This window comes from Andrena cerasifolii, chromosome 7 (genome assembly GCF_050908995.1).
Source record: "Andrena cerasifolii isolate SP2316 chromosome 7, iyAndCera1_principal, whole genome shotgun sequence".
NCBI classification, from domain to species: Eukaryota; Metazoa; Arthropoda; class Insecta; order Hymenoptera; family Andrenidae; genus Andrena; species Andrena cerasifolii.
The window spans coordinates 694368-710103 of NC_135124.1; the positions used below are offsets into that span (position 1 = coordinate 694368).

The 15736-nt window shown below is 44.6% G+C and overlaps 1 protein-coding gene and 1 long non-coding RNA gene across 2 annotated transcripts in view; one reads left to right on the forward strand and one right to left on the reverse strand.

The window, feature by feature from the left end:
- The window catches only part of Cow (Proteoglycan Cow), a 1009917-nt gene that overhangs the window by 558244 nt on the left and 435937 nt on the right, over positions 1-15736 (reverse strand). The window contains exon 3 of the mRNA XM_076816204.1: positions 2627-2729. Coding sequence (XP_076672319.1) covers positions 2627-2729 — 103 coding nt within the window. The remainder of the gene's footprint in view (positions 1-2626; positions 2730-15736) is intronic.
- LOC143371251 (uncharacterized) overlaps positions 1-15736 on the forward strand; it is a 333517-nt gene that overhangs the window by 208435 nt on the left and 109346 nt on the right. The gene's annotated exons all lie outside the window — the stretch shown is intronic.

Consider the following 15736-nt stretch of genomic DNA (forward strand, 5'->3'; position numbering starts at 1 on the left):
TCCATATCGTATACGTTAAAGGGCTGCAGAAACGCGACTGGTTTGCTGATTTCCTCGACGAAAATACGAGAGCGGACATAATCATTGGGACGCTGGACATTGGCTACGAGGATATCAAATCTCTAAATAAGCTAAATTGTAGTTAATACACTGCGATGTGACAGACACGCAACACACTGTGCCTTGCAAAATGTATTTAAAATATTCAACTGGTGGTCGAAATGCTGGAGAGAAATGCGTAAATGTATATAATCAATTTTTTAATGCATATACAAATTTTTTTTTTTCACTCTCCCCAACCCAACCTCCCACGCGTTGATGTATGCTAGATTAAGATGTTGGCTATAGTTATGTAAAGTGATTCAATACACATCTGATACGCGTTCGATAGACGTTGTTATACATTCATAGTGGTACGATAAACGCCCAATACACGTTCGATAAGTGTTCAATACACATTCAGAGTGGTTCGTAGATGTTCAATACACGATCAAAGTGATACGACAGACGTTCAACTGACATGATCTAGTCGAATGATGTGTCCAAAGAAGAAGGGGTAGCGGTTCAGCCCAACTAAATGACGAGTGTGAAGAAGAAAAATGTACTTTACAATATTTTGTTATTTATTGCATTTAACCTTCGTACAACGAATGCAGGGTCATTTCATCCAACTCTAGCAAAGTCGATCGCGATGTTATATTTACGTGTTCAATGTATATAATTTTCTTTTATGTATTTTTATTACCTATTTATATGGGATATATTCATTTTATACTCAATTTTTTTGTGAAATCCGTTTATCCCAGAAATTTTGCTATGGGTCAAACTGGTCCTGCATTCCTCTCACGCAACCATATCTTCCATTCGTCTTCGGAGGGTTAACGTGCTGATATATCGCTGGTTTCTATGTTGTAGAACTCGCCATCGCCGTACCCCCCCCCCCCCTGTCACCACATTGGCAATCGCCGCCGCCTTCACCACCGTTGCAGTTTCCTACGCCGCCGCCTCCACAGGTATGTAATACTTTGCATTGCTTTGTGCGTTTGATGTGCTAATATTATATCGACGTTTGTGTCCGTGTTCTACGACCTGCCGCAACCCATGCTACTTATTTTCCGGCGTGGCTGGTTGGCCTGTTAGAGCCCGATGTGCCCCAGGGCTTGTACATGCGCTGTCGGGGTTGGTAGTTGGGCCGATGATGGCTGCGCTGTTGCGGCCGCCGTGAGTCCCTTATGAACAATTGGCACTCCTGCGACGGCCGCGGCCTCCATCAACACCGTCGTCCCCCCCCCCCCCCTGGATACTCGTTAATAGGCCGCAGCCGTCGCCCCCATCGCCGCCGTCGCCACCATGGCGGTCGAGGGGATATTGGCGTCGTTGTCGTCGTCGTCGCCATCGCAATAGTATATAATTTCTTCCCTTCCCCCTCCCCATCCCCCTCCCCACAATTAGTTCTAAGAGTTTTCCACATAAAATGACCAGCTGCGCTGCGGCACAGAATACCGTGATTTAGTACCTTCCAATTGAAAAATTCAGTTACATCTGATACAGTACTGCAATATCCACGATTTTGGTGTTATAAGTTTCCTATAATAGTCAGCCAAGCAAATCTCAATGAACACTGGCATACAATTGGGTATATAAATGATATCTCTAAACGCATAAAAATGCGGCATAAAAATCGTTGCGATCAAATCGTTCAACTCTGACGCGAGATATGGCCAAAAACGTCGTGACGTCTTCTTAAAAAATTACCAAAATATTCATCGGGCGATATTTCAAAAACGTATCTACGACTACGTCAAGAAATGACTGTAAACTAGTGTTACCTATTGTTCATAACTATGTAAATAATTATATATTTTGATTAATATTTACTTACATGATTATTAGCAAATAACAAATAATTAAATCTTTGTGCACAGAGAATATTATAATTTGTACTTGCGTAGTCGCGCACAATGGCTCAGACAAAGTCACACACGAATGATACTCTTATATGGCTAAGAAATTGTACATTCATAAAAAAATCACTAATTCTTCCAAAATAGCCGAACACAATTATTTTCGAAATTGGCGAGACAGCACTAAAATTTCAAAACTTTAACTCAAATGCAGCCCGGGTTCGCGCGGTGCAATTCAGGGAGGTGAAACAAAAAATACTAAAAAAAAAAATTGACCTCTATAACCAAGGATCTACCCTAGCCGACACGATGCCAAGCTCTAATCGCCAATGGAAAAGACTGGGTCCACCGTTAAGTAAGAGCGTATTAGATTTTTAGATGTACTACAAAAAGAATTAATTTTCGCAGAAATATCGCGCTCACGTTCTTGTATTACAGACTATAAATTAGGGCATAAATCAGAGCCTTTCGCTACAATACATTGCTATAGTGCAAGCTGTCCATCAACTGTCGTTCAATACTAAGCGCAGTCCGCTCTATTTAATAATCGATATTAATATAGACCAAATAGTTTTGTCGGTAAGAAATCAAAGGCAGTGGTCGGTTTGACTAAATAGTTTAGTCGATAGAGAAGTTGGTTATATGCGCTAGGTCTATGGAATTAAGAACAATCCGTACAGAAAAGAAATCCGTTACTTATGTTTACAAACGTGAACATTTACCCTGATTTGTGAAGCTCCTTCTTAGAAATGCAAACAGCTGTAAGAGTGTCATCCAGAAGACATAGTTCCTTTTTTTTGCAATTCAATGGCCGACAAAGTTTACCTGAAACGAAAACAGAATATTACAGTTGGGGCGCTGTTGGCACATGTAGGGGAGGTTCTGGTCTAAATGTCGATTTTTTTTTATTTCATTTTTCGAATGTTCAATCTTTTAGGAATACGCGTTTAAAAGGATTTGTTGAAATTCGTAAAATTCCCCAAGTTATAGGCATTTGAGTAGCGGCAAATGCATGGGCAACAACCGTCCACTACGGCGCTCACGTAAAACTTCAAATGCGTTTTTCTCGAAACAGTGTTCTCAAAACGGTGGGACCTGTATCTTCAAAAGTTATTATCCGATTCGACTGAAACTTTTTTTCTTTTGACGATTATTCTTTTGGCTAGGGGGGGGGGGTGGCTAAAAAAATACAAAAAGTTGAAAATTTATAATTTTCAAAGGCGATGAAATGACGAAAAATACAGGGAAAAGTGATTTCAAACTTGAAGTGTCGTTATTTTCTAAAAAAAAATGTAATTTTGTAATTTGTTAGCCCCCCCCAGCCAAAAGAATAATCTTTAAAATAAACAAGGTTTCAGTCGAATCGGATAATAACTTTTGGAGATAGAGGTCCCACCGATTTGGATCAATTTTTTGACGCCTTGACTTTAACGACTCCCCAAGGCTGTCTCTAATGATTAATTATAAAACAAAAAATATATTTCTATAATCTAAGACATCCTTAATACAATGCAATAAGTCCCATTAAATTATATATAGTAGTTTTCCTTTAATTAATTCCTAAATATCACCTATTTTTTGGGGCTCTAGACCAGAACCTCCCCTTAAGCAAGAGTGTCACATGAATATTAAATTTAGTAAATTTGAAATGAAAATCAATATAAATAAGTACCAAGAAACCCTAATAATCTAAAAATAAGTAGAGTTTATAAAAAAATATCAAGAATTTATAAAAATTTACAATAAATATGTTGACTACTAAGAAATATAGATATTGGCATGGTCATGACAGTAGTTGTCCAATCGGTTCGACAGTATTGGCCGTTATTTGACACATAATATAACCTAAAAGAAAATGTTATCTGATTTGATAATAGAAATAGGATTAAAATTATTCAATAAAAATGGATATATCTTATGTGTAAGGTGAATGTCCCAATTTCTGCTCACTTAAGAAGTTACTCGTCAGAAAGGTGTAAAAAATTTGTTTGTGATCATCAGAGTAGTAGTGGTATAAGTTTAATGTTTCCCTAATGGAGTACATCAGCAGACCCCGCTCCGCCTTACAATACTGTATCTTTCACCATCTCTCTGCCTCGCCCACCCTCCCTTACGTGTCCTCTGCCCTTCCGCATTGCTCTCGCACGCCGTAAACCTCTGCCCCGTCTCTCCTCTCTCATCACACCCCGCACTGCCTCACACATCCCTCCACTCTCTCCCTCTCATTCCTTGGGACTTGCTGCTTTCGCCGTACTCCTCACTCATCCAACTCTCCCACACTCCCCCCTGCCACAATCCTCGTTCTTTCCATCCGTCTCTTCATCCATATGTCTCCCATCCCGCTTCCATCCAGGACCCTCCTCACTTCGTCCGTCACCCCCTCCCCCTCATCATTCTCCCTCTCGCGCCTCATCAAAGCATGCTCCCAGTCCTCCACACGCACTGCACATAGTGTCCCCCTTCTTTAACCAATACCACCCCCTCTCATTTCATTTCCTAGCCTAAATCTCGCCACTCTCTTCCATCTCTTCTCCTTCCACTCTACCTCCAGGTATTCGGGTACCCCTTCCACCCTTATTACCCGGTACCATCTGTTGTACTCCGATTGTACTATCCTTTCCCATCTTTCGATTGTCTGTATCCTTCTCTCCTCTCTCTCCATCCTTCCCCACAGCTCTTCTGTCCTTCCCACCTCTCTTACATTTACGCCTTTCTCCTCCAAGTACCGCTTCCTTCCTCTCTCCCATTCTGAAATTCCCGTCCCCCTGCGTGCTCTGTCATCAATTTCTTTCAGACATCTGCCTGCCCATACCCCACCTTTCCCGCTCCTCACCCTTTCTTCATACTTCCATGCCCTCCAACCCGCTCTTAGCTTCATCATCTCCCTCTTTAACTACTCCCTCATCATATACACCGGTGTCCTTGGGTCCAGCCCCATCACCCACCTCAGAAAACGTTCATGTAGTCTCCCTACCCTTTCTCTCTCATTCCACCCCTATATCTCCGCCCCTTACCCTGCCACTGTCCATACCAAGGTGTCGTACAACCAGACCCTCCTCCTCCAGTTACTTCTGAAAAACCTTTTCCCCAGGCCCCATATTCCCCGCACTGCCCCCGCTGCTTTCCTTTCCCTCTCTCTCAGCTGCGCCTCCAGCTTACCATTTCTTTGCAACTTGTACCCCAGGTACCCATACTCCTTGGTCTCCTCTATTACCCCGCCCCCCCCATTTCCACTTCCTTTCCATTCTCCTCCCTCCTCCCTTCGGTTGGACTTCCCCACGTTCAGGACGAGATCCTTCTCCCTTAGGTACTCCCTAAGTTGCCCCTTCTCAGCCTTCCCCCCTCGTCCTGCGCTAGAAGCACGTTATCGTCCGCGTACGCCAGACTGTACAGCTTCCTTCCCGCTATCACCAATCCCCCTTCCCTCTCCTCTCCATCCTATCCTCCAAATCCGCGATCAGCAGCAAGAAGAGTTTAGTGCTTAAGGAGTATCCTTGCTTCACCCCTCTAGCCGTCCAGAAGCACACCCCTTCCTCCCCCCACTCCTAACCCTACTCTTCGTCTCCCCAAACACCTCCCTTATTCTTCTCCGCAGCCCCTTAGTCACACCCCTCTTTTCCAGCCCCTTCCACAGTACCTCCCCGTTGACCGAGTCGAAGGTCGCCTTTAGGTCAACGAAGAAAGCGAACATCCTTCCCCTGTCTCTGGCCACTTTCATGTTCACCAAGTAGTTCAGCACATATACGTGATGTAACATGCCCCTACCTTCCCTATATGCTGGCTGGTTATCCGGCAGCATGTTCTTCTCCTCCATTTCCCTACCCAGCGTTCTTTAGATTATCTTAACATATACTTTATATACTACCCCCATCAAGGTGATCCCCCTGTATTCCTCTACCTTCCTCCCCTTCCCCGTTTTAGCAGTGGAACTATTATCCCCGTTCTCCAATCCTCCGGTCACCCCCCGCTCTACACACCTTGTGACATATCGCCCATATGCACTCTCAGGCCCTGGCCTCCATACCTTAGCACCTCTGCTTTTATTCCACCCCCCCCCCTGCCGCCTTATTTGCCTTCAGGCTCATTATTGCCTCCTCTTCCACTTCTATGACCACTTATCCAGACCTCTATATCCCCTTCCTCTTCCTCCTTCTTCTCCCCCAACCCCTTCCGCATCCTCCCCTCCGTGCCCCCTAATAGGCCCATGAAATACTCCCTCCATTCCTCCGCCTTGATCTCCTCATTGACCCCGTTCCTCCTTTTCCTGCTCCTACTCTGCAATTCCCACACCTCCATCTCCGACCTCACCCTCCCCACCCTTTCTATTAATCCCTCTGCCCATTTCCTTTTCTTCTCGTCGCACATCCCCTTGTACGGCCCTCTCTCCCCTCTATATATATATATATATATATATATATATATATATATATATATATATATATATATATATATATATATATATATATATATATATCTGTATATATACTCCTCTCTCCCCCTCTTCCTCCCCTCCACCATCTTAACGCTCTTCTGATCTCCTTCTTTTTTGCTTTGCATTCCCCGTTCCACCATCCCTTCTTGCCCCCTCCCACATTTCCTTTCCTAAAGCCTCTCTGGTATCCTCCACCCTTCCAGCCAGCTTCTCCACCAATTCATATATTCCTCCACCCTTTTAACTCCCACCCTCCCTTCGTTTCCTCCCTAAGCCTCTCTATTCTATCCACCGTCCAGTCCCAGCTCTTCCCCCTCCCCGTCCTCCCTTGCTATCTCCCTCCTATCCCTCTGCCCTCCCCTCTGATCTCAACCACCAGCGGGTGATGGTCTGAGTCCACGTTGTCCCCCACCCACAGTCCCTCCACCTCCTCGTTTACCACCCTTCCTCCTATCACGTAGTCGATGACTGTGTGTCCCCTTGCCCCCTTGAACGTCAGCTCTCCGCCCTCATCGCCTTTTCTCGCCCCGTTATATATTACGCACCCCATCTCCCAATCCTATCTAGCAACTTCTCCCCCCTCTTTATTTACCTTTTTGTCCTTAGACCTCCTGAGCTCCCCCTCTACCTCCAGATCAGCCACCCTACTCTTCCCTGTCCTGGCATTCCAGTTCCCGCCCACTAACACCAGCTCCCTGTCTGTCATCTCCCCCCATTCCTTGATGCTGTCCCATTTTGTGTCCAAATCCCCATTAACGTAGACTCCCACACTCTTTTTCCTATCTTTACCCTTTTCATCATCACTCCCTTCCTTCATTCCTCTTCCACTTCCCTCCACCTCCGCTTCCATACCCTCCCTCACCCCCACCACTCGCCCTCCCTTTTTTGCTGACCCTACTCGCTCTTTGTCAATCCCACCTGTACCCCTTCGGTAGCTTTCTCTTTAGCCCTTCCCAACCATTCTCCTCTACCCATGTATCCATCAGATACACAATGTCCCATTTCCTTAATCCCATCCAAAAGCCCTCGTCCTTCCCTCTTATCCCCGCCACGTTCCAGAAGCATATCTTCAACATTCCCCCGCCCCCCCCCAACTCGCACCCTCACTCCCCCTTGTCTGTTTCCCTTCCCCTCTGTCGCTTCCTTTGTTTCTCTACTCCCCTCCACCCACAAGTTCATGTATCCTACCCTTACCCTTTTCCCTCCCCTTCCCTTCTCTCCTTCCCCGCTTCCCTATTAACAATCCATTCAGTTCTCCTCTCCTTTTTCGTGTAGTCATCCCCGATCCTTTCCCCCCCCCAACCTCCTCTTCTCCTGCATCACCTTCCTTTTTTGCTCCCCGCTTCCCAGTTTCGCCCACACCATTTCTCTCCCGTCCTTGTCCCTCCTGGCCAGGTTCCTCACATCCTCTACCTCCACCTTGACCCCGATCTCTTCCAAAACCTTTCCTAGCCCCTGTCTGATCCCCTCTTTTCCCTCCCTTTCCACCTTCAGGCCCCTTACTATAATGTTGTTCCTCCTTCGCTCCCTTTCCTGCATTTCCACTGCTCACTCCATCCTCTCCACATTCTCTTTCCATCCCGCTCTCACCCCGTCATCTCCCCCTTTCTCTAGTACCTCCATCCTCCCTCTCCATCCCCTCACTCTTCTTTTCCCTAACCGCCATTCTGTCCATCCTTCTCTCTACTTCCTCCATCCTTCTGCACGACTCTTCCCTATCCTCCACCACCCTCAGCTCATTTCTAATTTCCCTCATCTCGTCCCTCACCCCCTCACCGTCTCCCTTAATTCTAGCAGCACCGCCATCATCATACCCCCTCCTCCCTTTGCCGGTGATCTCTCCGTCTTCGCGCTCTTCTTAAACACCTCTTTCATTTCCCCTTTACCTTCCTCCCCCCCCCCCCAAGAGACTCTCTATGCTATCCGTTAAGCTGTTAGCCCTTTCCCTTCCTAATCTCTCCGCATTTGTCGGCCTTCCTTTCTTTACCGGCTCCCCTTTCCCCTCACCACTCTCTCCTGCCATTCTTATCTTCGTAAGAACCTATCTTATCCCCTTTCCTTCCTTACCGACCTCCCTGTTTCTTTCAATTTACACTAATGCAACTACAGGTGTCCCCATTATCTTTTCCTTCCCTCCTTTTCCTCTATACCGCCTTTCCTCGACACCACCCCCTAACCTCACTTTCTCAATCGTTGCTCCTCGCCGCTCTTTCGCTGCTCCCTTCCCTGCCCTCCCTTACCTTCTCTACTCCCTGCCTCCCCTGGGCCCGTGCGACTCTTTCCCTTCCGTCCTAGCCCTTGCCTACCCTAACACCTCACTTTCTCACTTCAAATTTCACTCGCTCACACTCTTTCACTGCACACTCTTGTTACGAGCCAGGGCTGCGGAAACGCAAGAGGCCGGCGAGAAGGGTATGTCCCAAGGAATACGGTTTATGAATTTGTCAGTTAGGTGCGCGGACGAACCTGATGCGAAATCAGGGAGCCGCTTGGATTATTGACGGCGAGGACGAACCTGATGCGAAATCAGGGAGCCTCTAGGAATGGAGTCAAGCGCGGACGCACCTGATTCGAAATCACGGAGCCGCAGGAGGGTGGAACGTCGTGAACGAACCCGATGCGAAATCGGGGTGTCACTGGGATGATGTTCACAGACGAACTCGACGCGAAGCCGAGGAGCTGTTAGGAAGTTGGATTATTCACAGACGAACCTGGAGCGAAACCAGGGAGCTGTTCGGAGGTTGGTAGACTTACAGACGAACCTGGTGCGAAACCAGGGAGCTGTAGGACACGGACGAACCTGATGCGAAATCAGGGAGCCGTAGGAGAGTTAAACGTGGACGGACCCGATGTGAAATCGGGGAGCCACTAGGTTGGTAAAGATTCCTTGTTTTGGATGAAAGGTTGCGAACGAACCTGATGCTAGATCAGGGAGTCGCGGGAAATGTTAGTAATTCCTCGTAACTCTTAATTTATGTTTGATACAACTCGAGCGGTAAAGTTGTATCAGTGGGTGAGTGCTACTAATATTATAAGGATCGCTGGGTAAAAGATGGGTTTTAACGAATCTACTCCATTTAGACGTGAACACCATTCGTGTATTCAATAATCAATTTTAGTAGAAATGAAAGTGTCGCGATTCAATGGTGTAGTAAAAGTGTATAGATTACCACTAATTTGCTCGGCGTTGACGCACTGGCCGTGCGGGGCGTACGAGTGGTTATTTCAAAGTGCCAAATAGAATATAAACCGAACTCGCAGATTCTATGAGGTCAACTATGATTCTGACGGAGACTATAGCTCGATCTTACTGAATTCAACCGACTCGGTACGAGCGTGACACGACGTTACTTTACGCGTGACTGTACTGCCTATAACCGCAGGGGGTAGAAACCAAAGGGTTTATACAGGGTGTCCCAAAAATGTCGGAGTTTCTTGGAAGGGGAGATTCAGGGGGTGATTTGAAACAACTTTTTCCTTAGCGAAAATATTGTCCTGAGCTTCGTTAACGAGATATTAACAAAAACCCCCGACCAATCAGAGCGCGCGCCTTCCGCCCGAGCTCCCGTTGTAGCGTTGGCTACGCGGCACGCGGCTGCGCTTGTACTACGAAGGTATGAACAAGCAAGTCGGCATGCACCGAAGGAAACCGCGTTACACAGTTTTATTTTAAAGCAGAATCTTATATAATAATTGTTTGAGGTGAGAGGACAAGAAATACGCAAATTTCGTTTTCAAATAAGGCATAAACGAAAAGGTAATGTAACAAGAAAAGTGTGACAAGTGATCATAATTCGTTATTGAGGTAAAAATCCGTAGTTTAATCACGGCCAACATAACTAAATTTAAAAAATAATATTAGGTGTATGAATAAATTCTTTCAGACTGAATTTACATAATCGGTATAAAGCAACCGAATTTCTATCGCATTGATATTCGTAAGCTACCAGAAAATTGGCAAAAGGTAATCAACAATAATGGAAATTATTTCGATGATTGAGTTGTTTTTATTTATTTTTTTTTTAAATCAAACTGTTATTGAACCCTAAAATCGAACAGAATTTATTTCTACACCTAATAATCACCAATAAATTAAATAACACTCACCCCTACGGGCATTCCTTTCCTTCCTTACCTTCCTTTTCGGAAACCTGTGTCACTAAGTAGGTCACTGTGCCGATCCTGGTCATCGGTGGACGAAAAGATTTATGGTAGGGTTGCGCCCACTGCTCAGCTGATCGCAGGTATAACACCACCCGAAGGTAAGGATCGCAACGTCAAGTGCATCCGGGTTAATGTACCGAATATTCACTTCACTGCACGGCCACTAACACTGATCACTTAGTTTACTTTTCATGGAACGTGTTGTTCCTACGTTATAAAATTGGTGGCCCCGAAAGGGGCCGATTACTGTTAGTTGAGCAGTTGCTCGATGTGACCACCCTCAGCGTATATGCACGCCTTGCAGCATCATTGACTCCGTTGAGAATGATCTTGACGCCAAACGCCGAATCGTATCCTCGCTGGGGGTTTGGATGTGCGGGTATTCCCGTGCAAACGCTCGCACAGTAGCACTTGCGTCCCCGTTGATCCGGGGGTACACCCAGAACATGGCGTAACATTCTTGAGCGGAGAACATTTCTGGGACGAGATTGCTAGCTGACTGACAGGATTTTTTCCAAGCAACTTCCTCTACCCCCAAGTAGTTTCTCTCGTTCCATTATGAGTTAACTCCCACCAGAACAAGAAGCTTTAGGTAAAAAGAAGCCAGCACATTTTCGAAACACACGTTCTTTGCAGATGTGCAACGAACGACCCATCCTACACTTTCACCTAAGTCCGCGCTCCGTTCTTTTACTGCCAATGTACCCGTTGCTTCGAGATAGACAGCAGACACCACGTGTTTCCGTTCAAAAGGGCCCGAAAAGAAGAGAAACAGAAAGTCTTCGAGTTGCTATAAAGAAGAAAAGGCATACCAACCCTGTTTCCGTTTTCCAATATCCTGAGTTCGCGTCAGCTACGAGGCGGAACCAGCTAAGTTATAAATTACCCAAAACAAATCGTTCTCTACCGCCGACTCGCAGGACAATACGGTCACAAACGGCGACCCTGGCGAAATGCTTTGGCCCATCAGACTGATTAATTTTAAATACGTCTCGCGATACACAGGAAGAAAGGGGGTAACTCGTTTACTGCGTGTAGTCCCACCTACTTCGTCCTTCCTTCCAAGTAAAGGTCCCTTATCTCTCGAGTATAAGCACGCGCTCGAATTTCAAAACAAAAGCACGCGTTGACGCATTCCGTGCGAGAAAAGGTGGGGATGAAGTCCGATTAGTCGTAACCTAAAAAAATCTGCCCTGAATCCCTCGCAAACAGCCACTGTCTTGAAGAGGCCCTCTTCGCAGCAATATCTTCTCCCCGAGGCCCACCTTCTCTCACACGGAATACGTCAACGCGTGCTTTTGTTTGGTAATTTTAGCAGGTGCTTATACTCGAGAAATAAGGGATCGGTCTTTAATTTGAAGGAAACACGAAGCACGCGGGACTACACGCAGTAAACGAGTTAACCCCTTTCTTCCTGTATCTCTCCGTGAGGCGTATTGATGTAGGATATTACTTTTTAATTGCTAGTTCCCAATAATTAATCAGGCTGATGGGCCAAAGCATTTCGCCAGGGTCGCGGTTTGTGACCGTATTGTCCTGCGAGGCGGCGGTAGAGAACGATTGGTTTTGGGTAATTTATAACTTAGCTGGTTCCGCCTCGTAGCTGACGCGAACTCAGGATATTGGAAAACGGAAACAGGGTAGGTATGCCTTTTCTTCTTTATAGCAACTCGAAGGCTTTCTGTTTCTCTTCTTTTCGGGCCCTTTTGAACCGAAACACGTGGTGTCTGCTGTCTATCTCGAAGCAACGGGTATATTGGCAGTAAAAGAACGGAGCGCGGACTTAGGTGAAAGTGTAGGATGGGTCGTTCGTTGCACATCTGCAAAGAACGTGTGTTTCGAAAATGTGCTGGCTTCTTTTTACCTAAAGCCTCTTGTTCTGGTGGGAGTTAACTCATAATGGAACGAGAGAAACTACTTGGGGGTAGAAGAAGTTGCTTGGAAAAAATCATGTCAGTCAGCTAGCAATCTCGTCCCAGAAATGTTCTCCGCTCAATAATGTTACGCCATGTTCTGGGTGTACCTCCGAAACAACGGGGATGCAAGTGCTACTGTGCGAGCGTTTGCACGCGAATACCCGCACATCCAAACCCCCAGCGAGGGTACGATTCGGCGTTTAGCGTCAAGATTATTCTCAACGGTGTCAATGATGCCGCAAGGCGTGCATAGACGCTGAGGGTGGTCACATCGAGCAACTGCTCAACTAACATTAATCGGCCCCTTTCGGGGCCACCAATTTTATAACGTAGGAACAACACGTTCCATGAAAAGTAAATTAAGTGATCAGTGTTAGTGGCCGTGCAGTGAAGTGAATATTTGGAACATTAACCCGGACGCACTTGAAGTTGCGATCCTTACCTTCGGGTGGTGTTATACCTGCGATCAGCTGAGCAGTGGGCGCCACCCTACCATAAATCTTTTCGTCCACCGATGACCACGATCGGCACAGTGACCTACTTAGTGACATAGGTTTCCGAAAGGAAGGAAAGGAAGGAAAGGAATGCCCGTAGGGGTGAGTGTTATTTAATTTATTAGTGATTATTAGGTGTAGAAATAAATTCTGTTCGATTTTAGGGTTCAATAACAGTTTCATTTAAAAAATATGAAAACTACTCAATCATCGAAATAATTTCCCTTATTGTTAATTACCTTTTGCCATTTTTCTGGTAGCTTACGAATATCACTGCGATAGAAATTGGGTTGCTTTATACTGATTATGTAAATCCAGTCTGAAAGGATTTATTCATACACCTAATATTATTTTATAAATTTCGTTACGTTGGCCGTAATTAAACTACGGATTTTTACCTCAATAACGAATTATGATCACTTATCGTACATTTTTTGTTACATTATCTTTTCGTTTATGCCTTATTTGAAAACGAAATTTGCGTATTTCTTGTCCTCTCACCTCAAACAATTATTATATAAGATTCTGCTTTAAAATAAAACTGTGTAACGCGGTTTCCTTCGGTGCATGCCGACTTGCTTGTTCATACCTTCGTAGTACAAGCGCAGCCGCCTGCCGCGTAGCCAACGCTACAACGGGAGCTCGGGCGGAAGGCGCGCGCTCTGATTGGTCCGGGTTTTTTTTGTTAATATCTCGTTAACGAAGTTTCGGACAATATTTTCGCTAAGGAAAAAGTCGTTTCAAATTACCCCCTGATTCACCCCTATCAAGGAACTCCGACATTTTTGGGACACCCTGTATGTAAAGTGACCAGATTTCCAAATTCCGAATTCAGGATGATAGGTCAAGGAGGGATAAAGAACTCTTTTTGTAAACACAAAAATATGTGTCAGGAATTTTCTGTAGTTACCTCTAATCGAGGCAGAGTAACATTGTAATAATAAATGGGGAAAAAATGTTTATAATTCAGGATAAAATGAAAATGATGAAAAGTTTGAAAATTTGGGATTATTCCGATATGTTTGAGAAGGATGGTCACTTTATCTGTACGTCACTATCCAGAATAATCATTTTTCATTGGCAAACACTGCACGTCCAGTTTTTGATTAACTCTTGAATTGTAGATCTGTGCACTATATAAAATTCATCCTGCCCTTCAGAAACAGGTTTTTTTTTCTCATTATTTCTGGACTATTCCAGTTTCTTAGTGCTAGTCGCCTTCTCTTTTCCATTATCGAAATGAGCACTAGATGAAGAATCATCTATTGCAGGTTCATTTCTCTTCAATTTAGCAGCTACCGCTTGTTTTGCTAAACGAATAGCACGCTTCACTCTACTCTTACTCTTGTGATACTTTCGGCTAATGAGGTCCATTTCACTCGTTTTATACAAGTTAATTTCACTGCACCGTAAAATCTCACTCTGTATTCTCACGTAAACCGGAGTTTTGTAAGATTTAAAAAAATATGGTGTCTAGTGCCCGGAGACTCTGCCGGCAGCCACTGACCCTTTTGGGCCTGCTTAGAAAGCTACCTACTGTCAGTCACATACTGTACTTTGTAAGAAAGCGTTTGTAGTTTAGTAGGCGCTGTCAAATGGATTCTGTTACAGAGCACGCGTGCGTTTTAGAATCGTGAAACGCATTTGGGCCATTGGTAAATATAAGCAATGTCAAGGCCACGCAGTTAATTTGGATTTCCCAGCGGTTGAACATAATCAAAGAGCTAAATAATTGAGAAATATACCGAAAAACAAGGTTTCGGAAAAATAGGTTTTTCTGGTAGAAATGCGAAACTGAATGTCAAACCATGTTGTGTACGGTTGAACAAGGGTTCAGACTTGCCAAATATGCAAAAAAATCTTAAAAATGGTCGGAAATTGCGATTTTTTCAGTGTCCTCTTCCCTTAACACAAGGAAATTTACGTATTCCTTATCCTCCCACATCAAATAATTATTATTTTCGAGTCTTCTAAAAATACCTTTGTATTCATCTTTTTACGTCACACATGATTTTCTTCCATTTATCCTTTATTCATTATTCACTTTAAATGACAAAACAAACCATGACAAAATGTTCGATTTTATTTGTTACGTCTTTTTCATTTGCCATTCTACGCAATTTCCTTCGATGCATGCCGAGTTGCTTGTTTGCAGTCGCAGCGTCGCGCGCAACCACGCTAGCGCGGGAACTCGGCCGTCAGACTCAGGCTCTGATTGGTGGGTGCTTTTTGTTAATATCTCGTTAACGAAACTTCGGAGAACATTTTCGCAAAAGAAGAAGTTGTTTGCAATTACCCCCTGAGTCACCCCCTTCAAGGAACATCAGCATTTTTGGAACACCCTGTATAATCACAGTATATAATAAGTGGCGAAATATTGCTTACATACTAAGCAAGACAAGACAAGGAATATGGATGTGTTTGTTACGTGCCGCGGCCTTTAGTGTTCGAGCGGCACGATTTTTAGACGCAATATCGATTAGGGGTATCCCACAGTCGTTAGACTATCAAGTATTGCTGGATTGAGTTTATGATTTAGAAAAAGCAAGGAGGCTCGCCGCAGTCGTAACAGTCGATTCTTTTAGTTGATAATTATTTAGGTACCTTCTCAGAAGGAGAAGGGGTAGATTTTGGGATCGTCGTTGCTCCAGTCCCATACGGGTCTTTTCAATGGAATCAGATAGGTAATTCACTAGTAGAGTTTGAGTATAAATAAAGTTTTAATGTTGAATAACGGACGAAATCAAAAGAACATAACATAAATTATGGAAATGATCGATCAATAATTGTATAAAGTTCAGGTACTAATATAATTGATTATAATTT